The sequence below is a fragment of the Diaphorina citri genome, unplaced genomic scaffold (assembly GCF_000475195.1).
Source record: "Diaphorina citri unplaced genomic scaffold, Diaci psyllid genome assembly version 1.1 scaffold2187, whole genome shotgun sequence".
NCBI lineage: Eukaryota > Metazoa > Arthropoda > Insecta > Hemiptera > Psyllidae > Diaphorina > Diaphorina citri.
In genome coordinates this window covers 21,374-47,427 of record NW_007379612.1, presented here as the reverse complement: position 1 = coordinate 47,427, position 26,054 = coordinate 21,374, and the positions used below count along the sequence as shown (strand labels likewise).

Below are 26,054 nucleotides of genomic sequence, written 5' to 3'. Positions count from 1 at the left end.
AATAAGTATACATTCTTGAATCGAACATAATTCAAAGAGGTTTGTTTGATAAATTTAATACCACGTTCGCAAAAAAAAAAAAAAAAAAAAAAACTGACAACAGTAATAATATTATTTATTTTTTAAGAAATAGGGGGGAGGGAAAGGGAAAAATGTGCCGTCCTCATATTCATCCCCATTTCTCCCCCTAATCTCTTTCTCTCCCCTTTAATTTTCTCCCTCTCTTCCTTTATTCCGTCTTTCTCTCACTGTATGTCTCTCTCTCTCCCTCTCTCTCTCTTCATTCTTCCCCTTCTCTCCCTCTTTCCTAATCTTATATTACTTCTTTCTCTCGCAACGACCTAATTTTTCTCACTTACGAGAGAGGAGAGAGAGAGAGGGAGGGAGGGATTAAAATCCCAGAGTTAAATGGTAATATCTAGGTAATAACCTACCTATGCTGCTATTTAAATGTACCTAGATACTAAAATGTGTTAAGAAGATGGAATAAATTAGAGAGAGAGAGAGAGAGAGAGAGAGGAAGGAGGGAGAGAAAAGAAAGAGAGGGAGAGAGAGAAGATAGATAGAGAGAGGGAAACCCAAAGGATTCCAAAGGATTATTATAATGTTAAATATTTAATGCAATAATCTGCTTTAATATTTTGCCTCTCTCTCTCTCTCTCTCTCTCTCTCTCTCTCTCCCTGCCTTCCTTTTGCCTGTTAATGCTCTTTCTCTCTTCTTCTTTCAAAATTACTCCTTCGCCTCCTCCTTCTCCTCTTCTCTTTACTCTCCTTCCTCTTTTCCTTATCTTCCTCCCTCGAATATTTTTCCTCCTCCTCCTTCCCTCTCTTCTCTTTCTTCCTCCCAAAGTCTCCCTTCCCTCTCTTCTTTTTTCCTTTCTCCTCTCTTTTTATCTTTGCCTCCTTTAAGCTTCTCCCGATCTTCCTCTTCTCTCTTTTTTCCTCTCCTCTAAACCAAAAATAAAATAAATAAATATAGATGAAATTTCATTTACTTTATGCTGAAATTTCAGCTTTCCATACCAAACAAGTTGGTAGTTATAGCCAAAAAACAAAAGGGGGTTCCATATTACCCACACTTCCTATAAGGCTACCAGACATTTTTCGAGTTATCTCACAGGTATTTCTAAAAAAACGTAGGTACAAAAGGCCTTTGCTTCGTTTTGCCCAACATGGAAATTTCGAAATTTTCAAAGGTTCATTTTCTCGGTCGGTTCATTTCGGTGGAAATTCCTTGTGCAAGGCTGCGGCTTGAATATCTTCACTTATTTATGAAGGCAGAGGGGAACACTTTTCACCTGCCCAGGGTGGCCACCAGGGTTGCAGGATTTTTCACGTGGAAAAAGAGGAGGAAACTTTTTTCGTAAAAGTTTAGGTCGGTAAAATGAACTTTGTACAGATGGGTGCATACTTTGCTAACCTTCTTGATAAAAAAATAGAATGTATGAAGATTAGGAAGTTTTTTATACAGGTTCATCTTGCGCTTTTTCTTCTTCTTCTTCTTCTTCTTCTTCTTCTTCTTCTTTCTTCTTCTTCTTCTTCTTCCTCTTCTTCTTCTTCTTTTACTCCGCCTTTTCCCGCTCGACGTTTTTAGTCCTGACTAAGTATCTTCTTCTTCGTCTTCTTCCTTTTCAAAGTACTAAAGTGATTGTAGGGCTAAAATTAATATACTGATAGATTCTGACGTGACTTTGTAAAGACTCATCTCGAAAAGAATCTATCTCCTTTTTAAAATTAATATAAATATTATCAACTATCAACAAATAAATAAAAATCACTCACCAAGCACGCCCAGTCTGTAGTTGAGTGTAATCACTACAAAGTCAGCATAGCTAGCAAGTATCCTGCCATCATTCAAGCCCGGCTAGCTCAGTCGGTAGAGCACGAGACTCTTAATCTCGGGGTCGTGGGTTCGAGCCCCACGTTGGGCGAAGTTTTTTGACATCTTTTTAAACATTTAATTAGTTATTTTCTTTTTAAAATATTACCTACATACTTTTATGTTTTCTTTATTTGGGGAAAGTCAATTCTCGTTGGTACCTACCCTGTAAATTTATTTACCTACCGGGCATTTTTTTTTCTTTTTTACTGGGTTAAAAGCTCATGAGGGGTTGGGGTTTGGGTTAAAAGCTCATGAGGGGTTGGGGTTTGGGTTAAAAGCTCATGAGGGGTTGGGGGTTTGGGCTAAAAGCTCGTGGGGGAAGCTGAGACTTTTCAAAAAGAAATCCTTTATGAGGTCTTTTTTTTTCTCTCCTTCAGTAGGTCGCTAGGTAGCAGTTGAAACTCTTCTGCTTGCTTATCTTCCTTTTTCATCTTTTTTTTTCTTTTTCTTTTTCTTTTTTTTCCCCCCTAAGGATGTAAATGCAAACTGTCCCAGATTTTTTGCACTCGGATGTATAAATGGGGACGTAAATATGTATCTATAATTATGAGGAAATAAGGGATGAAATTATCATCTAACATCTAGTGAACTAAAAACTCCACTCCCACTCCCCTATTGAATTTCATTGAATGCCAAAAAAAAAAAAAAAAAAAAAAAAAAAAAAAAAAAAAAAAAAAACCCCCCCCTTGAAATTCATTGAAAACAAAAAAAAAAAAAAAAAAAAAAAAAAAAACAGAAATGTAAATAAATAAAATGTCATCTATTCACCTCTTTTTTTTTTACTTTTATTTATTTTTTACTAGAAGTCTTGTTTAATCTTCATAGCAGATAGATATGCAGATAATGTAGGTAAGTACATTGATATTATTGCAATATTTATAAATAGTTATGGATAACAAGATCCTAGATCTAATATGATGCAAACAACAACCCTCTAAAAAAAAGATCTTTTGAAATGCAAATTTCAAAAGAACTCCAAACTTCATTAAACTTTTTTTTTTACTCTTTCTGAATACCCTGAGCTTTTTTTTTTTAATTTTACATAGAAAAGTACTCGAACTTTTTTTTTGTTACAAAGAGATTTATACTTATGCATAATGCAAGGGTCCTGAGAGAGCAATATATTAGAGAATCATCTCCAATGACACATCCATAGAGCTGAGAACATTTCCCCTCCTCCTCCTTCTTCTCCTTTAAGTTCCTACTCTCTCCTTTGTCCTCCTCCATCTTTTTCTTTGCCTTCTTTCCCTCCTCTTCCACAACTTCTCTCTCTCTCTCTTTCTCTCCTTATCCTAGCTCCTCCCTCTTCTCCTCCTTCTCCTTTAACTTCTTACTCTCTCATTTGTCCTCCTCCATATTTTCTTTCCCTCCTCCTCCTTTTCATTCTCTACTTTTTCATTGACTTTCTCACTCTTTCTCTCCTTATCCTCCTCCCTCCTCTTCCTCATTTTTCAAGTTCTCTTTCCATCATCCTTTTCCTCTTTCTCTTCTCCTTCTGCTTCGTCTTCTTCTTCTTCTTCTTCTTTTTTTTTAATTTCTCTCTCTCCTCCTCCTCTTTCTTCTCCAGTTCCTCTTAGTCTAGTATCTCGTTCGCTTTCTCTCCATTGCATCGTTAACTTTCATTTTGTCTCTTTAGAGTTTTATTTTTTCCTTTTTCTTTAGCTCCTTTTATTTCAATAATTCATTCTCTCTCACTATTTTCCTTAATCTCTCTCTCTCTGCTCTCTCTCTTTTAAATTCTACAGTTTATTCCCTTTCCACTCTGATAGAAGCAAAAGCTACTCAGTTGTTTTCACGATTCTGAGTGTACTCTGTATTCCGAACACAAAACCGAAAAAAAAAAGAAAATACCTAGAAAGTGAAAAAGCTTCAAATCGGTCGAGCATCGAACCTAGACCCTCCGACATGCAAGCCTACTCAAGTACTCATTAGAGTTTTATTTTTTCCTTTTTCTTTAGCTCCTTTTATTTCAATAATTCATTCTCTCTCACTATTTTCCTTAATCTCTCTCTCTCTCTCTCTCTTTTTTAAATTCTACAGTTTATTCAATTTCCACTCACAAAGAAGCAAAAGATAAAAAGCTTCAAATCGGTCGAGCAACGAACCTAGACCATCCGACATGCAAGTCTACTCAAGTTCTCGTACTTACTTACATAATAACACAAATGTGTTCAACTAAATTAATTTAATGTTAACTGAGTTAAACTAAAGGACTTTAGAAAAGAATAAAATGTTAATCGCTTCTACTAGGTATGAATACTACCGTAAATACGCGCCTCTGATCACAAAGAGGGTTAAAAATTCCATTCATTAAAAAAATTATAACCAATGAGAACCCCCTCACCCCCTCCTATCACCTCATTTACACACAATCCCATTCATAACTTGATGCGCGTACTATCAAGCCACACACACTACGCTACTCAACATAGTGAGCACTACACTCGATTTTAAATATTCCTATTTTTCCCCCATCAGAATTAGATGTGCAACCAAGAACTTTGGTCGATAATTCGATTTGCAAACAAGAACTTTGGTCAATAATTCAATTTGAAAGAAGAACACAGCTCCTCAGTCTGTTATCAAGCAAGAATAGCAAAGAAATACCTGTCAATAAAGTTTGGACTTTGAACGAAATCGAACATACCGGTTATTCAGGACTTTTGGCTCTCGAAAGCTCTTTTTTACCTAAAAAATCTCAATTTTTCAATTTACGTTCTCTTTCCCTCAAACTCACAAGGGATTGTTGTTTCGAAAAGGTCTCGAAAGCTGCTGGAGACAAAATGGCTCGCTTCTGATTGAAGACTGAATTTCAGATTCAGATCTCAACGGACCAATGTCGTCACGAATGAAGCTTTTACGTCATATGAACTTCAGGTAATTTCAAAATCAACAATCATTTTAATGAACTCCATCCAACATTACATTTTTTCATCGATTTCACAAAATCGTCAGCTTACTGGTGTATTTAAAGGTCAATTTGAGTCCTCATTCTCAAAGAAGTGAAATTAGCATCATTTGATAGTCAAAGTTCGAAATCGGACTTGTTCAATATTTCTTATTTGTTCATTAGAATTTTCTAGAGGATTAGATTATGTGCGTTACGTTAGGCCAGCCAGTCACTATCAGGTTGACCTGACAGGTAGGGCTGATCAGGTCCGCCTGTCATATCTACCTGATACCTAATGAGCATACACACTCTCAGCTAAAAATGACAGGTGGACCTGATCAAGTGTACCTGTCAGGTCTACCTGAAAGTAAGTGGCAGGCCTTACTCATTCATTAGGATTTTCAAGGGGATCAGAAGATCAGAGTTCTGGTACGTTAAGTGTTGCAGATTGCAGATAAATCAAGGTCTCCTAGAAATAATCCATATCTCTACAACTAGGTACATATCAGCAAATGGCTACTTGGTCTGTGGTGGTTAATAAGTCTAATGACGCTGTCAAACTTCTTGACTTGGCGCTCCTTAATTGAAATACTGCCCTCTTCTTTTCAGCTGATACATTGGATCTTATGCCCCTCAGACCAGACCATGTGCCTGTCATGTTACCTACCAGTCTGTCTGACTTGTATGCCCCTGACGTCCATTTTGTTGATCATGGGGGTGGGCACTCTCGCCACCGGAATAGCGGCCAACTATGCCCGAAAAGGACCTTCCAGAAAGGTAAATTCCAATCGTATTTTGTGAAAAACTCAAAAAGAGTTCGCGTTTCTCAGGGTTTTGCATTTGGCCCAAGTCCCTTACTCTTCTCAAAACGATTCGATATTTTATGCAAATCAAAAATGCTCCTAGCCAGCCTAGTTACCTAAGGCGCTAGGCCAAGGGTTCAATTTCCGTCGCGGGGGCGGACGTTATCCTGAACGGTTGATGTTCGTTCTCGGAACGGCTGGCTTTCTCCTATCCTGTCTTTCTTCTCTCTTCGATTTCGGGACGATGAGATCTTAGCAGTTACAGTTCTATCTATTGAACATCTTCAAGGAGAAGAAGAAGAAAGTCCCTGGGCCAGGTTCCTAAGGAATGTACGGTTCGGTCGTTATTCAGAGAAAAGTTCCGCTTTTTAGGGGCTGAATTTTGAAAACACAACCCCTCACGAATGAAGCTTTTACGTCATATGAACTTCAGGTAATTTCAAAATCAACAATCATTTAATGAACTCCATCCAACATTACATTTTTCATCGATCTCACAAAATCGTCGTCTTACTGGTGTATTTAAAGGTCAATTTGAGTCCTCATTCTCAAAGAAGTGAAATTAGCATCATTTGATAGTCAAAGTTCGAAATCGGACTTGTTCAATATTTCTTATTTGTTCATTAGAATTTTCAAGAGGATTAGATTATGTGCGTTACGTTAGGCCAGCCAGTCACTATCAGGTAGACCTGACAGGTAGGACTGATCAGGTCCGCCTGTCAGATCTACCTGATACCTAATGAGCACACACACTCAGGTAAACCTGACAGGTGGACCTGATCAAGTGTACCTGTCAGGTCTACCTGAAAGTGAGTGGCTGGCCTTACTTATTCATTAGGATTTTCAAGAGGATCAGAAGATTATGAGTTCTGGTACGTTAGGTGTTGCAGATAAATCAAGGTCTCCTAGAAATAATCCATACCTCTACAGTCTACAACTACATATCAGCAAATGGCTACTTGGTCTGTGGTGGTTAATAAGTCTAAAGAGTTCGCGTTTCTCAGGGTTTTGCAATTGGGCCCAAGTCCGTTACTTTTCACAAAACGATTCGATATTTTATGCAAATCAAAAATGCCCCTAGCCAGCCTAGTTACCTAAGGCGCTAGGCCGCGGGTTCAATTTCCGTCGCGGGGGCGGACGTTTTCCTAAACGGTTAATGTTCGTTCTCGGAATGGCTGGCTTTCTCCTATCCTGTCTTTCTTCTCTCTTCGATTTCGGGATGATAAGATCTTAGCAGTTACAGTTCTATCTATTAAACATTTTCAAGAAGAAGAAGAAGAAGAAGAAGAAGAAGAAGAAGAAGAAGAAGAAGAAGAAGAAGAAGAAGAAGAAGAATAAGAAGAAGAAGAAAGTCCCTGGGCCAGGTTCCTAAGGAATGTACGGTTCGGTCGTTATTCAGAGAAAAGTTCCGCTTTTTAGGGACAAAATTTTGAAAACACAACCCGACTTTTCAGTTGTTAACCCGTTTCATTGATGTCGACAGGTCCGCTTCTGTTCGCAGACGACCTGCGGTCCAGGACCGCCAGGACCGGGGCCGTGTTGCGTCCCCTGCGAACCACCAAAACCGCCCGCTTGCCCCCAGTGTACAGCGGGACGGCCCGTCAAGATCATGATATATAGGAGTCCCTCGGGACACACCTGCCAGAAGAGTATCCTGAAGAGACCACGGGACCAGAACTGCTACCGAGCGTACCAGTCGTGCCAACCGTGTCAAAACCAGGGCTGTGGTTGCTGAAGGCTTTTTAGAAGGTGGAACCCTGAAGAATTTATTTGGAATTTTATTAGTAAATCATATTACCTATTAGCAGAATTCTAATGAGCAGCAAAATAAGAGAAGACATGAGTATTCTGAGGAAACTGAGTAATAAAACCATTAGTTTCTTACCAATTACCAAATATGTAGTACCATATCAGGAGCATCAGATTCGTGGAAGCTTAATGCATCCTTTGTAACCTACTTCCTTATTAGGCCAGCCACTCACAGGGTGTCTACCAAAATGGAAAAATAAAATTCCCTGACTTTTCCCGGTTTTCCAGTCCAATTTTTCAAAATTTCCAGTCTACTTTTCCAAGATTCCCACTGCGCCGCAGCCGATTTCCCCCCCCAAGCAATGTTCTCAGGCCTGTTAAATTTCTTCAATCTTTTTTATCCGACTAGGGTAAGGTCTTGAGTCCCCCATTTGCACCATGAAATAACTGCGCCGCAGGCCAAATTTTTTCAAGATAAATGACCTTTGACCAAGATAATGACCTCAAGACTACTACAGCCATTTCTCTTTGATCTGGCTTTGGGCCCCTAATAGGTATTGAACTGGCATTTTTTTTAATATAATAACAGCGCCGCAGGCGAAATTTTTGAACATTTTGGTCTAAAATCTTCAGAAATTCAGTCTCGTCGAAATTCTAATCTTCAGCTCCGCAGGAGACTTTTTTTAAAAAGCATGAACCTGGAGTTTGTCATTATACAGTCTACACATTCACATATCCTGGGGGGATGAAGGTTAACACAAAAAAGGGGGAAATGAGCAGCGCCGCAGGCGAAATTTTTGAAAATTGTGAGATTTGTGAGCTACAATTTATAGAAACCAGAATTAACGAAATTGAAATTTTTATGGCCACAGGCGAAAATTTTGGTCTCTAATTTTAAAAATCTGGAGAAAAATCTGGTGTGAACATCACACGACTTTCCTTATCCTATTGAATGATGCTCATTTGAGTGTTCTTTTACCCTAACTTTTACAATATCTCTAACCGTTTTGTCGCTATATCTAAAAACCGCCAAAAAACGGTCGAAATCTGTCCAAAAGCGGTCAAAATACCGCCAAGCGCAGCAACCATCTCAACCAAACGTTTTGTGTTGCATCCTTGTCACATTTGTGAACTACATACCAAATTTCAAGTCTCTAGCTTATACCGTTCCCGAGATATTGTTAAATTACACCAAAAATCGCCAAAAAGCGGTAAGAGGTAAATTCCAATCGTATTTTGTGACAAACTCAAAAAGAGTTCGCGTTTCTCAGGGTTTTGCAATTGGGCCCAAGTCCGTTACTTTTCACAAAACGATTCGATATTTTATGCAAATCAAAAATGCCCCTAGCCAGCCTAGTTACCTAAGGCGCTAGGCCGCGGGTTCAATTTCCGTCGCGGGGGCGGACGTTTTCCTAAACGGTTAATGTTCGTTCTCGGAATGGCTGGCTTTCTCCTATCCTGTCTTTCTTCTCTCTTCGATTTCGGGATGATAAGATCTTAGCAGTTACAGTTCTATCTATTAAACATTTTCAAGAAGAAGAAGAAGAAGAAGAAGAAGAAGAAGAAGAAGAAGAAGAAGAAGAAGAAGAAGAAGAAGAAGAATAAGAAGAAGAAGAAAGTCCCTGGGCCAGGTTCCTAAGGAATGTACGGTTCGGTCGTTATTCAGAGAAAAGTTCCGCTTTTTAGGGACAAAATTTTGAAAACACAACCCGACTTTTCAGTTGTTAACCCGTTTCATTGATGTCGACAGGTCCGCTTCTGTTCGCAGACGACCTGCGGTCCAGGACCGCCAGGACCGGGGCCGTGTTGCGTCCCCTGCGAACCACCAAAACCGCCCGCTTGCCCCCAGTGTACAGCGGGACGGCCCGTCAAGATCATGATATATAGGAGTCCCTCGGGACACACCTGCCAGAAGAGTATCCTGAAGAGACCACGGGACCAGAACTGCTACCGAGCGTACCAGTCGTGCCAACCGTGTCAAAACCAGGGCTGTGGTTGCTGAAGGCTTTTTAGAAGGTGGAACCCTGAAGAATTTATTTGGAATTTTATTAGTAAATCATATTACCTATTAGCAGAATTCTAATGAGCAGCAAAATAAGAGAAGACATGAGTATTCTGAGGAAACTGAGTAATAAAACCATTAGTTTCTTACCAATTACCAAGTATGTAGTACCTTATCAGGAGCATCAGATTCGTAGAAGCTTAATGCATCCTTTGTAACCTACTTCCTTAGGCCAGCCACTCACTATCAGGTAGACCTGATGGCAGATATGGCTGAAAAGGTCCGCCTGCAAGGTCTGACTGATATCTGATGAGCACACATACTATCAGATGGAATTGACAGGCGGACCTGATCAGGTGTACCTGTCAGGTCTACCTGACAGTGAGTGGCTGGAGTAATATATCCCTGTACCTTTGTATTAGGTAACTATAGGTTTTTCAAAGTCCTGAAACTTTGAGGCCCTCATAACAGGGAGGACGCGGTAACAATAGGTATTTGCAAACCAGATTGAAAAGACTAAAAAAAAAAAATGAGAGTCTATAACAGGGTTGTCCAACCTTTGTGCGCCCGAGGGCCACAAGTAAGTATAAATTATACTGTAATATCAGTATATTATTAAGTATAAATTATAATAATTATTTATTATGAAAACTTGACATATGATGACTGAAGATGACATTAGTGTGATTTCTGTGGACACTGCAGGCTGCAGGTGACACAAGTTTGTGAATATCGACATTCACGTCTTCGGTACACAAACGTAGAAGGTGAGCAAGAGACACATCCGAAAGATTGTTTCTGAATTGACGTTTCACATGCTTCATAGTCGAAAAAGCACTTTCGCACATGTATGAACTACCGAACATTGATGTAAACATTGTAAACTTCAGTCCTAGAGTTCTCGGGTTTGGAAATCGATCTCTAATTCTCTATCAAGAAGCTTGAAAAACGCCGCGCCGGTCCTAAAATGTGGGCCTATTAAGAAGCTGTTTGGCATTGAAAAACAGGGTCAGCTTGGAGTTCATAGGGTTCTACACGGGCCTTCGAGGGCTTTCGCGGGCCGCGGGTTGGACAGCCCTGGTCTACAAAAATAAGCATCAATAATCATAACAGCGGGAGAAAATACCTAAAATAAAAGTAAAATCCCCGCAAGACAAACAAGGTCTTACAAGAAGAAGAGGGAGGAAAAGATAATATTAATAAAAAGAAATACAAAAAAATTCTGGATAAACTTGAAATTATTAAAAAAAGTTAAAAAAAAGGAAAGAAAAAATGACGGCTTATATTATTCTGTTGTTATTTCTTCCTCCTTCCCCTTCTCCTCCTCGTCCTTCTTCTCCTCCCTCATCCTAGAGTCCAGAGTCCTAAACAAGGACTTACAAGAGGAAGAGGGAGGAAAAGATAATATTAATAAAAAGAAATACAAAAAATTCTGGATAAACTTGAAATTATTAAAAAAAAGTTTAAAAAAAAAGGAAAGAAAAAATGAGGGCTTATATTATTCTGTTGTTATTTCTTCCTCCTTCCCCTTCTCCTCCTCCTCCTTCTTCTCCTCCCTCATCCCAGAGTCCAGAGTCCCATTTTGCTAAAGGGAGGATAGAAAAAAAAAATGAAATGAATTGTGAATTTAAAATGAAGGAATCTAAAGGTGGTAAATTAAAAAATTGAAAACTGTAGGGAAATAGGTACTATAAAAATAAGTGCCATTTTTTGATTTGAAAGTAGGTACACCAACAGCACCAGTGAGAAGGAATAGAATAGTACAGAATAGAATAATGAAGGAATCTAAAGGTGGTAAATTAAAAAATTGAAAACTGTAGGGAAATAGGTACTATAAAAATAAGTGCCATTTTTTGATTTGAAACTAGGTACACCAACAGCACCAGTGAGAAGGAATAGAATAGTACAGAATAGAATAGAATAGAATGTACACTGAGGAAAAAACTAGGGTGCGAATAGAATAAAATAGTACAGAATAGAATAGAATAGAATAGAATGTACACTGAGAAAAAAACTAGGGTGCGGGCAGCCTAATCGGGTGACTGGGTTCCGGTACTCTAATATTGAACTCTATATCGGGAAGCTCGACACTATAATATAGCATTAAAACAGCATAAATCAGGGGAAGTAACCCAATATGTAATAGAGTTCTTCCATCCTAAACTTGTGGCACCCTGTCACTATTTTTTTCTCAGTGTACCACTCTAATATTGAACTCTATATCGGGAAGCTCGACACTATAATATAGCATTAAAACAGCATAAATCAGGGGAAGTAACCCAATATGTAGAGTTCTTCCATCCTAAACTTGTGGTACCCTGTCACCATTTTTTTCTCAGTGTACCATGTTTATACTGTGTGTTCCACACGAAGTAGGTATCTCACCGAAAACTTCTCGACAATTTTACTGCTTGTCCGATTTTGATGATCTGGCAGTCATGTTTAACACATGACTAGGGGTTGGATGGAAGAGAATGCCCCAAGCATCATTAATGGAGAAGGAGGAAGGGAGAGAGAAGAAGTAAGAGCAAGAAAGAGGGAGAGAGCGAGAAATACATAGAACGACAGGACAGAAGGAGGGGGGAGAGAGATAGGAAGATAGAGGGAGGGAAAGAGAGAAAGAGAGAGAGGCATAGGGAAGTAGGGAAGGATGGAGGGAGATAGAATAAGAGAGAGAGGGAGAGAGAGAGTTGTTACCATCATGCTTTTTCGTCTGAACTGAAGTTGGCAAACCTTTTAAAAGCTCATTATACCATCAGTGAACTCGTTATAATCTCTCTGAGAGAAGAAGTAAGAGCAAGAAAGAGGGAGAGAGCGAGAAATACATAGAACGACAGGACAGAAGGAGGGGGGAGAGAGATAGGAAGACAGAGGGAGGGAAAGAGAGAAAGAGAGAGAGACATAGGGAAGTAGGGAAGGATGGAGGGAGATAGAATAAGAGAGAGAGAGAGTTGTTACCATCATGCTTTTTCGTCTGAATTGAAGTTGGCAAACCTTTTAAAAGCTCATTATACCATCAGCGAACTCGTTATAATCTCTCTCTCCTCTCTATCTCTCTCTCTCTCCCTCCCTCCCTCTCTCTCTCTGTCTCTCTCTCTCTTTCTCTCTTCCCCCTCTCTCTCTTTCCCCTCTCTCTCTATCTCTCTCTCTCTCACTCTGTCTCTCTCTCTCTCTCTTTCTCTCTCTCCCTCGCTCTCTCTCTAATGCAAGTGTGATGCGCTGTTTAACAAGTATACAGATTGAGAACTTTTTTTCTCTTCCTCTCCCTCTTCCTCCTTCCTCTGTCTCTGTCTGATGTCTCTTTAAAATTACGTCGAAATTAGAGAGCGAAATAGAGAGGACGAAAAAAAGGAGAAGAAGAAAAGGAATGAAAAGAGGAATAAGAAGCATAAGAAGAAGAGGAGAAAGGGGAACAAGAAGACGAAGGAGAGGAGCAGTAGAGGAGGAAGAATAGGACGAAAAGAAGACGTAGAAGGAGAAAAAAAAGTAAAAAAGGGAAAAAGAATGATGATTTTGGTGTAAAAAATGGGACGGTTAAATAAAAGAGGTAGGAAGGAAAAGGAGGGAAAGAAGAAGTTAGAAGAAGAAAGAAGAAAAAGAAGGAGAAGAAGAAGAACTTAGAAGAAGGAGAAGCAGCTGGTGATTTTGGTGTCCAATTTAAGAAAAGGTGGTATTTTCCGTTCGGGAAACTGACCACAGGAAAATCGACCACATCTCCATCCATTTTCTATTGGAGCTATGGTCAATTTTCCATCGGTCAATGGTCAATTTATCATTGGTCAGTATAGTGATACCTATAGTCAGCTTATCGGAAGGAAAATAAGTATACATTCTTGAATCGAACACAATTCAAGCCAGCCTAGTTAGCTTAGTTGGTAGTGCGTCTGCCTTATAAGCGCTAGGCCGCGGGTTCGATTCCCGCCCGGGGCGGATTTTATCCTGATGGGATAATGTTCGTTCCCTCTGTCAAACAGTTACAGTTCCCTCTGTCAAACCTCTTTAAAAAAAAAGAACACAATTCAAAGAGGTTTGTTTGATAAATTTATTACTTAGGAACCTACCTATTTGTCTTACTTCCGATCTAAAAATCCCTCTCTCTCTCCCTCCCATATCTCCGTCCTTCTTCCTTTTTCCCTTTGTCTGATTCTCTCACTCCCTTCATCCCTTATTAATCTGTCTTTTCTCTTCATTGTTTTGGACGAAGGTTTTTTTTCCCTTCATCATCTCACACAAAATACCTCCCTAATCTTTCCTGCTTTCTCCTCTTTATCTCATTCCTAATTCTCCTTCTTCTTCTTCTTCCTCCTCCTCCTCCTCCTCCTACTCTTCTTCTTTGCCCTTCTTGTTCTTTTCCCTCATCTTCTTCGTCCGACTATTTTTTCTCCTTCTTCTTCCTCTCCTTCTTCCTCTTCCTCTCCTTCTTCTTTCTCTCCTTCTTCTCCCCCATTCCTCCCTTCCTTCTTCCATCCCAGATCCTTTTGTAAATAAACTTAAATCTCTTTTCATTATTTCTGATTTCCCCTCCTCTCTCCCACCCTTTTTCTCTCTCTCTCTGGCTCCTAGTCCGTCATCTAGATGTCCATCAGTGTTTCTTTCCCTTTCACTCCCATTTCTCTCTCTCTCCCTTTCTCCTCCTCATCAAATTCATTAACAATATAAAATAGCCTCCTCCTTTTCTTCCCTCCCTCCCTCCCTCCCTTTTTATCTCTGCTAAACATTCTTGTTTATCAAAATGTCACTTGTCTCTCTCTCCCTCTAATTTTCCCCTCTCTCTCTCTCTCTCTCTCTCTCTCTCTCTCTCTCTCTCTCTCTCTCTCTCTCTCTCTCTCTCCTCCACCTCCTTCCTTTCCTTCATACATGCTTTCTCCCTCCTTTTCCTCATACATTTGTCATAGAAGATATCTCTCCCTCCCTCTCTCTCTCTCCCTCCTTCTTTTCTTTAATCTTTGCTTTTTGTTCGTCCCCTTCTCTATCTTCATTCCTTTTCCTGGTGTTCTCTTTAAAACTCCCACAATATGGACCTTGGAGTCTGATGATTTAGGTTTTTATTTTACAGGCTTATTTCAAGAGCATCTGTTGTTCTGTAGGAGACAGTCTGGGGTTAGTAAAGTATCCTGTGAGATAGAATACTGTGGTTCATATTTGAGGAGGATAGAAAAAGAAGAGGAATAGAAATGAGAGAGGGAGGAAGAGAGAGAGAGGGAGAGAGAGAGAAAGAGAGAGAGAGAGAGGGAGAGAGCGAGAAATAAAGAAGAATAGACGTAAAGTCAGGAAAAGAAAAAGAAAGAGGATAGAAGAGGCCATATATTTGTTCTTTTCCTTCTCGGAAACTCTGAAGGAGACATTCAGACTTATGTGGCGTATGGTACAGGTGGGCCAATAAATGGTACGTTTTTTAGGTGGGCGAATAAATGGTACACTTACCCTACTTTTCCGTTATTTTTTAAAACACGAAGAAAATGGAAGAGCTCTCCACCATTTTCTATCTCCCCTTTTCTTTCTCTCCCCCATTTTTCTCTTTTTACTATAGGTAGGTAGTTTCTTCTCCAAATCGTACTTTATAGACGAAAAAAAGCTGTGTTGACTTTTTTTTATCATGCCCTTTTCTTCTTCTTCTTCTTCTTCTTCTTCTTCTTCTTCTTCTTCTCCTCCTCCTCCTCCTCCTCTTCCCTTTTCTATTCCTTTCCCACTTTCCCTCCCTTTAATCTTCTTCTTTCTATTTTCCATCCATTTTCTTTTCTTCTACCTTCCTTCATGTAGTGTGTACCTCACTCTTACTCTCCTTTTCCGTTTTCCTCCTCCTCTATCTTTGCCGTCATCTTCCTCCTCCCTTCCCTTCTTCCTGTTTTTGATCTCCTCCTGCCCTCCTGTTTTCACCCCTCCCCTCGTGTTGGCTGTCTATAATTTTCTACTTACCGACTTTTGTGTTGCTCTACATACAGTATCCTAAACCAGACTTCAGTGGCGTATCGTCATATTTCCAAAAGGGGAAGTTATGCTTCAAATTTTGGGAGTCTGTCCTAACAGTACAGGAGAAAATGAAGCTCGAGTCCCCTCAGTCCCCCTCTAAATACGGCCCTGGTAAGAGGGACTGAGAGAGTAGGAGGAGGGACACCCTAGTTAGGGCTGATTGAGAGGCTGACGAAAAACGCCGTCCCCGTCTGAACACGGGAAAAGGCGAAGAAAAAGAAAGAAAGAAGAAAGGAGGGACTGAGAAAAATTGAGAGGGAGGAAAGCAGTGCTTCCCTAGCCTCCATGGATGACGCACCACACCCACACACCACATCCACACACCACACCCACATCCACATACCATATCCACACACCACACTCACACACCACACCCACATACCACACCCACACACCACATCCACACACCACACCCACACACCACTGCTTAACTTACTGTACTAACGAAATATTCATGCTTATGCTCAAGTTTAAACTTTAACACCCGTGATCTTCATGCTTTGTTGAAAAAGTTGCCAGTTATGTCGACTTTTGTGTGAAAAAGAGAAAAGGGAGAAACTTTAGGTAGAGTAATACCAACCTAATCAGGTCTGGGGATATTCTGGTCAAGCTCTGCTTATGCTCAAGTTTAAACTTTAACACCCGTGATCTTCATGCTTTGTTGAAAAAGTTGCGAGTTATGTCGACTTTTGTGTGATGCTTATGCTCAAGTTTAAACTTTAACACCCGTGATCTTCATGCTTTGTTGAAAAAGTTGCGAGTTATGTCGACTTTTGTGTGAAAAAGAGAAAAGAGAGAAACCACCTAATCTGTGGTATTTTTTCTTCTTTTGATCTGATGGTTTCAGAATATGCATACCTAGTTCAATAATTTGATGCTGCTTTGTTTTAAAAATCCATCTTAAAACATGACATTAGGCCCCTAATATAAAGGAATCGAAAGCCTCAAAGAAAAGGTCTAAAAGGAAGAGAATGCCCAAGGCATTAATCCCGCCCCTTAGTTGGGATATTTTGTATATTTAGGTATAGTTTATTTTATTATTTATTTCATTTCTTTCTCCCATCAGGATAAAATCCGCCCCGGGCGGGAATCGAACCCACGGCCTAGCGCTTACAAGGCAGACGCACTACCAACTACTAAGCTAAGTAGGCCGGCCACTTTTTTCTTCTTTTGATCTGATGGTTTCAGAATATGCATAGTTCAATAATTTGATGCTGCTTTGTTTTAAAAATCCATCTTAAAACATACATTTTTTAGAGTGATCCCTCCCCAGTACATTTTTAGTTCATTATTATTATTATTTTTTTTTTTCTCAATTCGCTAAATAACCAAGTTTTATTAATATCATGCGATTCCCAAACTTGCCCAAGCCACAAACCACTATTGAATTTCATGATTTCCCGCGGACCACTCAGCACTTCCCGCATTATTATTTAGCGAAGAGGAGGAAAAGTGGACTTTTCCCCCCCTGAATAGAAAACGGAATTCCACTCCTCTTCTTTTGGGACAACCTCGTTGACCACTTGAAGAAAGCCTCAAAGAATTTTACTTTAGGGTTGTAGGTATCGGAGAATGTACAAAGTCTTACTTAAGGGCAGTTTAGGATTGTGGATATGGTTATCAGAAAATGTTGAATGTTGGACCGCTCTGTAGGCAAGTCTATAATACAATAACTTGAGCATTTCAAGTTCAGTGAATTGATTAAAAACTTTAACTCAAAGACTCAAAGAGAGAGGGATAGAGAGAGAGAGAGAGAGAGAGAGAGAGAGAGGTGGGGGGAGAGAGAGAAGGAGGGAGGGAGAGAGACCGCCCCTAATTTCTCTGTAACTCAAAGAGTCAAAGACAAAATTTTCTTACAAAACTTTTTCACATTGAGAAAATAATATTTCTCTCTCTCTCTCTCCCTTTCCTTTTCTCTCTCTCTCTCTACAGCAGGGGCAACCCCTCCATTCTTCCATCAGCACTCTTTCTATTCTAGATGTATTTCCCCTTTGGAAATCCCTTCATCTTTTAATCCGTAGGCACCTTTTATCTATATTCTCCTTTGGGATAATAATAATAATAATAATAATAATAATAATAATAAAATATTTTCCCTGAGTTTCATATACTCAGTCAGCTGGAAATGGGTACATTAAAAAAATATTTAACCTTAATTTGTTAAGAGCACCATTTTTATCAACTCCATACACCGTAAAAAAAAAGAAAAAAAACGTACAAAATGTGTATTAAGAAAAGGCAATGTCAGATATTTTGAGACCAAAAACTAGAGTGGAATACAAAATAATTTTTAACGAACCGTGTATTATTTTATTTTTTCCAGTCTGGTAGGGTAGCTATCTTCTGAGGAGTGATGTCACTGATGTACAATTTATGTACTAACAGTGTACTAGAAATGTACCGAAAAATGAAAATGTACTTCACATACCTATTACCTACATATATGTATTGAAAATGTTCTAGGGAAATTAATTTTTAAGCTCTAGAAGTCTAGAAATTAAATTCAGCTTCTTTCCTCTCTACCCTTTTTCAATATCAGCTCTTTCCTTTCTCTCTCTCTCTCTCTCCCCCTCTCTATCTGACTTCACTAGTTAATTTACATTTAGCGCTGCTAAACGGTACATTCCATTCCAAAAGGAACACATGTGCCCTGGCAAAAAAAGGTCACAGAGCATCGAGAGTGTTAAAAAGGTTATTTATTTGTGAACGTTTGCTGAGAGCAAAATGCTAATTTATGAACCTCTAATTATACCATTGCGCCAGAGATAACGCCCTAGACTGGGAGAGAGGGAGGGGGAGAGGGGAAATAGATAGAAGAGGGAGGGAGGGAAAGAGATAGAGGAGGGAGAAGAGACAGGAGGCATAATATAGAGGACGAGAGGAAGAAAGGGAGGGGGAAGGTAAAGGGGAAGAGGAGAAGAGAGGGAAGGGATAACAGAGAGGACGAGGAGAAGAAAGGGGAGACCGAGATGTGGATAGAGGCAGAGAGGGAGAGGGGCGAGATACCTATAGGCTACAAAGGGAGAGAGGGAAAAAAAGGATGGAGAGGGAGAGATACGAGAAGAGGAGGGAAGAATGGGAAGGCAGAGAGAGATACAGAAGAAGGGGGGAATTGAGGGGGAAAGATAAGGGAAGATATGAGAGGGAGAGAAAGAAGATAGAGTGAGAGGAGGAGAGGGAGGGAAAGATAGAGGAAGAAAGGGAATTTAGAGAGATTGGGGAAGAGAGGGAGAGAGATATCTACATAGAGGGGAGAATTCGAGGGGAAGATAAAGAGAATAGAGGGGGAATTTGAATTGATACCCTTTTTTAATTGCTTTGGCAATTGGTTAGAGGCTGACAAAGGTTATGTCGGGTTATTGTGAGATAGAGATAGAGGATGTGAGAAGGTTGAAGGTAATGAAGGTTATTTATTTTGGAAAAGTAAAGGTAATGAAGAAGATGAAAGTAATGAAGAATGCTGTGAGCGTTGGATTGGCGTTTGTTTACCTGTTTACTATGATCAGCAAATGAGCACATTTCAACATATTTATCGAAATTTTCAGTACGTACCTAGTAGGTAGGTACCTAAATTTTTCAGAGTGATCCCCCCAGTACCTACATTTTTAGTTTATTTTTTTTCTCAATTCGCTAAATAACCAATTTTTATTAATATCATGCGATTCCCAAACTTGCCCAAGCCACAAACCACTATTGAATTTCATGATTTCCCGCGGACCTCTCAGCACTTCCCACATTCTTTTTATTATTATTATTTTTTTTTTTTTTAAAAAAGAGGTTTGATAGAGGGAACTGTAACAACGGAGGTCTTATCGTCCGGAAATCGAAGAGAGAAGAAGTACAGAATAGGAAAAAGCTAGCCTTTCTGAGAGCGAACCTTATCTGTTTAGGATAGAGTTCGCCCCCGCCCCGGGCGGGAATCGAACCCGCGGCCTAGCGCTTACAAGGCAGACGCACTACCAAGTAAGCTAACTAGGCTGGCTTCCCGCATTCTTATTTAGCGAAGAGGAGGAAAATTGGACTTTTCCCCCTTGAATAGAAAACGGAATTCCACTCTTCTTCTTTTGGGACAACCTCGTTGACCACTTGAAGAAAGCCTCAAAGAATTTTACTTTAGGGTTGTTGTAGGTATCAGAGTATGTACAAAGTCTTTTACTTTAGGACAGTTTAGGATTGTGGATATGGTTATCAGAAAATGTTGAATGTTGAACCGCTCTGTAGGTAAGTCTATAATACAATAACTTGAGCATTTCAAGTTCAGTGAATTGATTAAAAACTTTAACTCAAAGACTCAAAGAGAGAGAGAGAGAGAGAGGTGGGGAGAGAGGGAGAGAGAGAGAAGGAGGGAGGGAGAGAGACCGCCCCTAATTTCTGCTGTAAGTCAAAGACAAATTTTCTTACAAAACTTTTTCACATTGAGAAAATAATATTTCTCTCTCTCTCCCTTTCCTTTTCTCTCTCTCTCTCACTCTCTCTCCAGCAGGGGCAACCCCTCGATTCTTCCATCAGCACTCTTTCCTATTCTAGATGTATTTCCCCTTTGGAAATCCCTTTATCTTTTAATCCTTAGGCACCTTTTTATCTATATTCTCCTGCTTTGGGTCCCCCTTTCTTTATTGCCCTTTTGGATTTTGATTAATTCAATAATCAAGGAAATGCGTTGGAAGATGCAAACTTTTCCCTTTGATAAAACTGATTAAAGATCAAATTGAATTCCAATACCCCACACCACACTTATCCCTCCAAAATTGTTTTACAAAAGGGCATCAGTATGAGAAATTCTTTTACAAATGGGAGTGGTAAATTTTGCTAACTCCCATGCCAAACTGTAGAAACAATATCCTATCTCAACCAGTCCGAACCCAACCCAACTCGGTACATAACCACGACCTAAGTTTCATAATTCCACTTTGATCACTCAAATATAAATTTCCAATTACCGATAAGACGCTTAAGAAAATACCGGTACTTGTCTGCAATAAATAAAGGGTAGGTAATGTAGGCGACCTAAGTTTCATAATTCCACTTTGATCACTCAAATATAAATTTCCAATTACCGATAAGACGCTTAAGAAAATACCGGTACTTGTCTCCAATAAAGAAAGGGTAGGTAATGTAGGTAGGAGACATTAGATAGACGACAACGAGGGAGGGAGAGAAAGAAAGAGGGAGGTAGAGGGAGAGATAGGGATAGAAATGGATAGAAAGAAAAAGAGCGAAAATTAGAAAGACGGGAATAAGATCGGCGAAAGAGGTGGAGGGGGAGGGAGAAATAAGAAGGAGAGAAAGGGAGGGAGAGGGAGGTAGAAGGGAAATTGTAATGTAGGTATATCAGAGTTCAAAAGAAAAAGGCTTACGTGCAATTTTCCTGTGTTATTTCGTCACAAGCTTGTGAAGTTTCAGCCTTTATTTCTTGGTAAAGGCATTTTGTGTTACTTTCAGGTGGGTTGTTCCTGAACAACGACCAGTGGTGGTATTTAGTCTTTCTCCCTTGACCACCTACCAACAATGAACTTCAAAGGGACCCACCTAAATATTTCAACATTTTCAGCTCGAATTCATTACGGATAAAACGACCAGTGGTGGTATTTAGTCTTTCTCCCTTGACCACCTACGAAGAATATTACTTCAAAGGGAGTAAAGGGACCCACCTAAATATATTTCAACATTTTCAACTCGAATTCGTTACGGATAAAGTAGGGCTACCAGACATTTTTCGAATTATTTCACAGGTATTTCTAAGGGCCTGGACGCGAAAGAGGAGTTTAACAAGCTGGGCCCGTCCCTCCGGGAATTTTTTAGTCCGTAGTTTATTCGATCGTGGTTAAAGAAAATCAGTACCCATGTACCTACCTAATTTGTTCAATATTCACAGCTTCTTATTCTCTTCCTTCTCCTACTCCACTTTCTTGTCTTGTCTTCCTTCGTTTTCCGTTCTTCTTCGTCCTCCTCCTCCTCCTCCTCCTTCTTGTTCTTGTTCTTCTTCTTCTTGTTCTTCTTCTTCTTTTTCTTCTTCGTCCTCCTCCTCCTCCTCCTCCCCCTTCATCTTCTTCGTTCATTTCGGTGGAAATTCCTTGTGCAAGGCTGCGGCTTGAATATCTTCACTTATTTATGAAGGCAGAGGGGAACACTTTTCACCTGTCCAGGGTGGCCACCAGGATTGCAGGATTTTTCACGTGGAAAAAGAGGAGAAAACTTCTTTTTTTTCGTAAAAGTTTAGGTCGGTAAAATGAACTTTGTACAGATGGGTGCATACTTTGCTAACTTTCTTGATAAAAAATAGAATGTATGGAGATTAGGAAGTTTTTTACAGGTTCATCTTGCGCTTTTTCTTCTTCCTTCTTCTGCCTCTTCTTCGTAATCTTCTTTTACTCCGTCTTTTCCCGCTCAAGCAGGGTCCACATTTTTAGTCCTGACTAAGTATCTTCTTCTTCTTCTTCTTCTTCTTCTTCTTCGTCTTCTTCCTTTTCAAAGTACTAAAATTATTGTAGGGCTAAAATTAATATACTGATAGATTCTGACGTGACTTTGTAAAGACTCATCTCGAAAAGAATCCATCTTCTTTTTAAAATTAACATACATATCAACTATCAACAAATAAATAAAAATCACTCACCAAGCACGCCCAGTCTGTAGTTGAGTGTAATCACTACAAAGTCAGCATAGCTAGCAAGTATCCTGCCATCATATGGGTTACCCGAATTCCACTCAAAGGATTCTCCATGGATGTAGATCAGCACCGGGTACTTCTGCAGAGGCTGACCCACTTCTGAAACAAGTAATAGGGAAATATGATTTAGCTTGCAAGAGTCAGCATGCTAGTGGATGTGAATCAGCACCAGGTATATCTGTAAGGGCCAGAGGAAAATCTTGGTAAGTGTTTCATCCGATATTTCAGTGAAAAATGTAAAGAATAAGGAGAATAATAAAAAGAAATAACGTAAAAAGGGAAGAAAAAGAACGAGAAGAAGAAGAACAAGAACAATAATTAGATGAAGAATAAAAAAGAAAAGAAGAGGAGAAAGAACAAAGAAGAGAAAGAAATGAAGAAAGAGAAGATCAAGAAGACACACACATTTACCCTAATGACTACAACAAACATCAAGTTAAAAGAATAGTCTGCCTCAAGCCCTATAGGGAGAAGGGGTAAGACATCTTGGGTGTGATATTTAGGTTCAACGCCTCAGAAGGGCTAATCCCTCTCAGACGTTGACGGTTCAGGGGTGTGGGGTAATTCCTACCAGGGGTGCGGGTAGGGTAGGGGTGCGGGTAATACCTACCTGTCAGGATTGTGTATTACCTACGTAAGGACTCCTCCTTACTAAGGGGGATACCAGTGGCGAATTGTGAGATTTTCGAAATGGGAAGCTACCTATAAACCCAATTAAGTCAAGAAAGTTTGACCGCTATACTGTGTGGGAAAGGGAAGAGGTGACAAGGTTGAGGAAGTCTTGAGAGAAAAGAGTTGGAGAAAGCTTGAGATAGAAGGGTATAAAGGAGTAGAACCAAGGAAGGTGACGCCCCCCAAAGAAGATTGGGAGAAGGAGCCGTAAAAGAAAATGATGCCATTTTTGGTAAGGTCATGGTGGGAGTAAGGAAAAAACTTTGGGGAAGAAAGGAAGAGGTCAAGATAAGGTTGGGTAAGACTTGTGGGAAAAGGGATGGAGAAGGGAGGAGGCATTAGATAGGAGGGTATGGAGGAGGAGAATAAAGGAGGGTAACGCCGACCCCAAATAAAATTGGTAAAAGGTGCAGTGAAAGAAAAGGAAGGCTCCCATTGTGGACACACCACTAGCGGTAAGGAGGGAATAAAGGGGGGACTACCTACAATGCGGCCCCCCAAGTCAATTTCGAGACTCCCAAAATCCCTCGGATACTGCGGCATTTTGGAGGCGTCTCCCCCCTCCACCTTCCCTCTCCTTTACCTCCCCTCCTCTTCTCTCCTCTCCCTCCTCCTTCCCGTATTCTCTTCCTCCTCCTTCTTAGCTCCTTGGTACTAAAAGTAATTCATCATTCGGGATCTCTCTCTCTCTCCTCTTATAATGCTTCTTTTAGGCGAAAATAATAAAAAAAGAAAGATGTGAAAAGACGGTTAAGAAGTAAGAGAGAGAGAGGAAGGAGGGAGAGAGAGAAGACGGAGACGGTGTGTGAAGAAAGAAGCTTAAAAAACAGAATTTATAGAAGACCGACAGAGAACGTACAAATGTGTATTAAGAAAAGGCAATGTCAGATATTTTGAGACCAAAAACTAGAGTGGAATAAGTGGAATACAAAATAATTTTTAACGAACCGTGTATTATTTTATTTTTTCCAGTCTGGTAGGTGGTAGGGTAGCTATCTTCTGAGGAGTGATGTCACTGATGTACAATTTATGTACGAACAGTGTACTAGAAATGTACCGAGAAATGAAAATGTACTTCACATACCTATTACCTACATATACCTATGTATTGAAAATGTTCTAGGGAAATTAATTTTTAAGCTCTAGGTCTAGAAATCAGATTCAGCTTCTTTCCTTTTTTTCTCTCTACCCTTTTTCAATATCTCTTTCCTCTCTCTCTCTCTCTCTCTCTCTCTCCCATCCTTTCTTTCATTTCCTTTGTTCTTCTCTAATCTTTCTCTCTCTCTCTATCTGACTTCACTAGTTGATTTACATTTGGCGCTGCTAAAATAGGCCGCGGGTTCGATTCCCGTCCGGTGCGGATTTTATCCTAAACGGATAATGTTCGTTTACGGAACGGCTGGCTTTCTCCTATCCTGTCTTCGATTCCGGGACGATAAGACCTTGGCAGTTAAAGTTCCCTGCTCTATCAAACCTCTACAAAAAAAAGTTGGTCAGAAAACTTCCAGCCTGGCCGGAATTCGAACCCAGCACCTCCGGGCTCAGGGTTGAGAATCAGACCACTCGACCACAGAGGTGAGCATGATCTCAAGTTGTACTGTGACGTCACAATGATGCAATTATACCAAACAGCAGATGACATTGTTTAAACCGGGTGGATTAACGAAAAGAATTTTTTCACTTTTGATTAAGGCGTTGGGAAATCTAAGTGAGAAGGAGGTTCTAAAAGATCCGTGCCAATCCAAGAAAGATAAGTTTGGTCACCAGCCTAGGAAAAACTTGTTTAACTGTAAAGCTGACATCTCCACTAATTTTTCTTGCGTTGCACATTGCATATTCAAATAGATTCACGGCATTCATACAAATTCCAAAGTTTCAATCTTTTCCACATTTATTGAGCAGGATTCGTTTATTTTCTCCAGCCTAGTTAGCTTGGCTGGTAAAGCGTCTGCCTTGTAAGCGCTAGGCCGCGGGTTCGATTCCCGTCCGGTGCGGATTTTATCCTAAACGGATAATGTTCGTTTACGGAACGGCTGGCTTTCTCCTATCCTCTCTTCGATTTCGGGACGATAAGACCTTGGCAGTTAAAGTTCCCTGCTCTAACAAACCTCTACAAAAAAAAAAAAAAAATGGTCAGAAAACTTCCAGCCTGGCCGGAATTCGAACCCAGCACCTCCAGGCTCAGGGTTGAGAATCAGACCACTCGACCACAGAGGTGAGCATAGAATTATCGCCTAGACCACCCCGTTTTCACACACATGTCACAATTAGAAACACAAAACGAAATCTACATACCTACGTGAGTTTCAGTGGGTTTTGTTTCGTCGTGTATTGTTACAAAGGTACCTAGTACCTACTTCATATATGATCGTTCATAGGTGGGGAGGGTCTTTCGGTCCTATTTTCCCAGGCCCGGATTTTAACGAGGCCTGGCGGCAGATTTTTCCCCAGATAATTAAATGCTAGCACGTACTGTATTTAAAACCAGTTAAGGTGGGCTTCCCCTTAGGACTGTTTGACCCTTACACCTAAGCCTCGGAGTGGGCTTCTTCTAGGGTCGGCTTTACCAACTTTTTTTTAGCCCCCAATTTAGCCTGTTGCTGGGCATGTCCCTCTTGAACTTTAAAAAAAAAAAATGTTTCATAGAGGGAGCTCTACCTGCTAAGGTCTTATCGTCTCGAAATCGAAGAGAGAAGATAGGATAGGAGAAAGCCAGCCGTTCCGAGAACTATACAAATCAAATGGAATAAATAAAATGAAGTACTTTGATATCCTTTAAACCCCAGGACTCAATATTCATACAGAAAAAAAGAAATAATAATAAAAATAACTTGCATTATTTACCTTTATTAATTGAACATCTAATAAATAAAGTGGATATATTCATTTTATGAACCTCTAATTATACCATTGCGCCAGAGATAACGCCCTAAACTGGGAGAGGGAGGGAGAGAAGAGGAGAGGGAGGGGGAGAGGGGAAATAGATAGAGGAGGGAGGGGAAGAGATAGAGGAGAAAGAAGAGACAGGAGGCATAATATAGAGGACGAGAGGAAGAAAGGGAGGGGGAAGGTAAAGGGGGAGAGGAGAAGAGAGGGAAGAGATAATATAGAGAACGGGAGGAAGAGAGATAGAAAGAGAGATGTGAATAGAGGCAGAGAGGGAGAGGAGAGAGATACCTATAGGCTATAATATAAAGGGAGAGAGGGAAAGAGATACTGGAAGAGGAGAGGAGAGAAAAAGAGAAAGAAGATAGGGAGAGAACGGAGAGAGGGAGAGATAGAGAGGAAGAGGGATAAAATAGAGGGAGGAGGGAAAGAAATTGAGATGTATTGGGTATTGGGGAGAGAGGGAAAAGAGAAAGAGAGAGATACAACGATAGACAGAGGGGAAAATCGGAGGGGAAGATAAAGGGAAT

The 26,054-nt window shown here is 40.1% G+C and overlaps 2 protein-coding genes and 1 non-coding gene across 4 annotated transcripts in view; 2 read left to right on the top strand and 1 right to left on the bottom strand.

The window, feature by feature from the left end:
- The window catches only part of LOC103518428 (neuroligin-2-like), a gene marked incomplete at its 3' end in the record, with an annotated part of 34,159 nt that extends 9,879 nt beyond the window's left edge, over positions 1-24,280 (bottom strand). The window contains exons 1-2 of the mRNA XM_008483491.1: positions 24,172-24,280; positions 21,913-22,065 (exon numbers count right to left, since the gene is read on the bottom strand). Coding sequence (XP_008481713.1) covers positions 21,913-22,065; positions 24,172-24,280 — 262 coding nt within the window. The remainder of the gene's footprint in view (positions 1-21,912; positions 22,066-24,171) is intronic.
- Positions 1,859-1,931, top strand: Trnak-cuu. The gene has a single exon. It is a non-coding gene; the product is annotated as a tRNA-Lys (tRNA).
- On the top strand, positions 4,643-7,471 carry LOC103518426. 2 transcript variants are annotated; one of them, XM_008483489.2, is made up of 3 exons: positions 4,643-4,759; positions 5,382-5,549; positions 7,077-7,471. In XM_008483489.2, the coding sequence occupies exons 2-3, from the start codon at positions 5,399-5,401 to the stop codon at positions 7,193-7,195; spliced, it is 270 nt and encodes an 89-aa protein (XP_008481711.1). In that variant the 5' UTR covers positions 4,643-4,759; positions 5,382-5,398; the 3' UTR covers positions 7,196-7,471. The 2 variants fall into 2 exon arrangements, with proteins under 2 accessions (XP_008481711.1, XP_008481709.1); XM_008483487.2 differs by having other exon boundaries at positions 7,059-7,471.
- Positions 24,281-26,054: the final 1,774 nt, after the last annotated feature.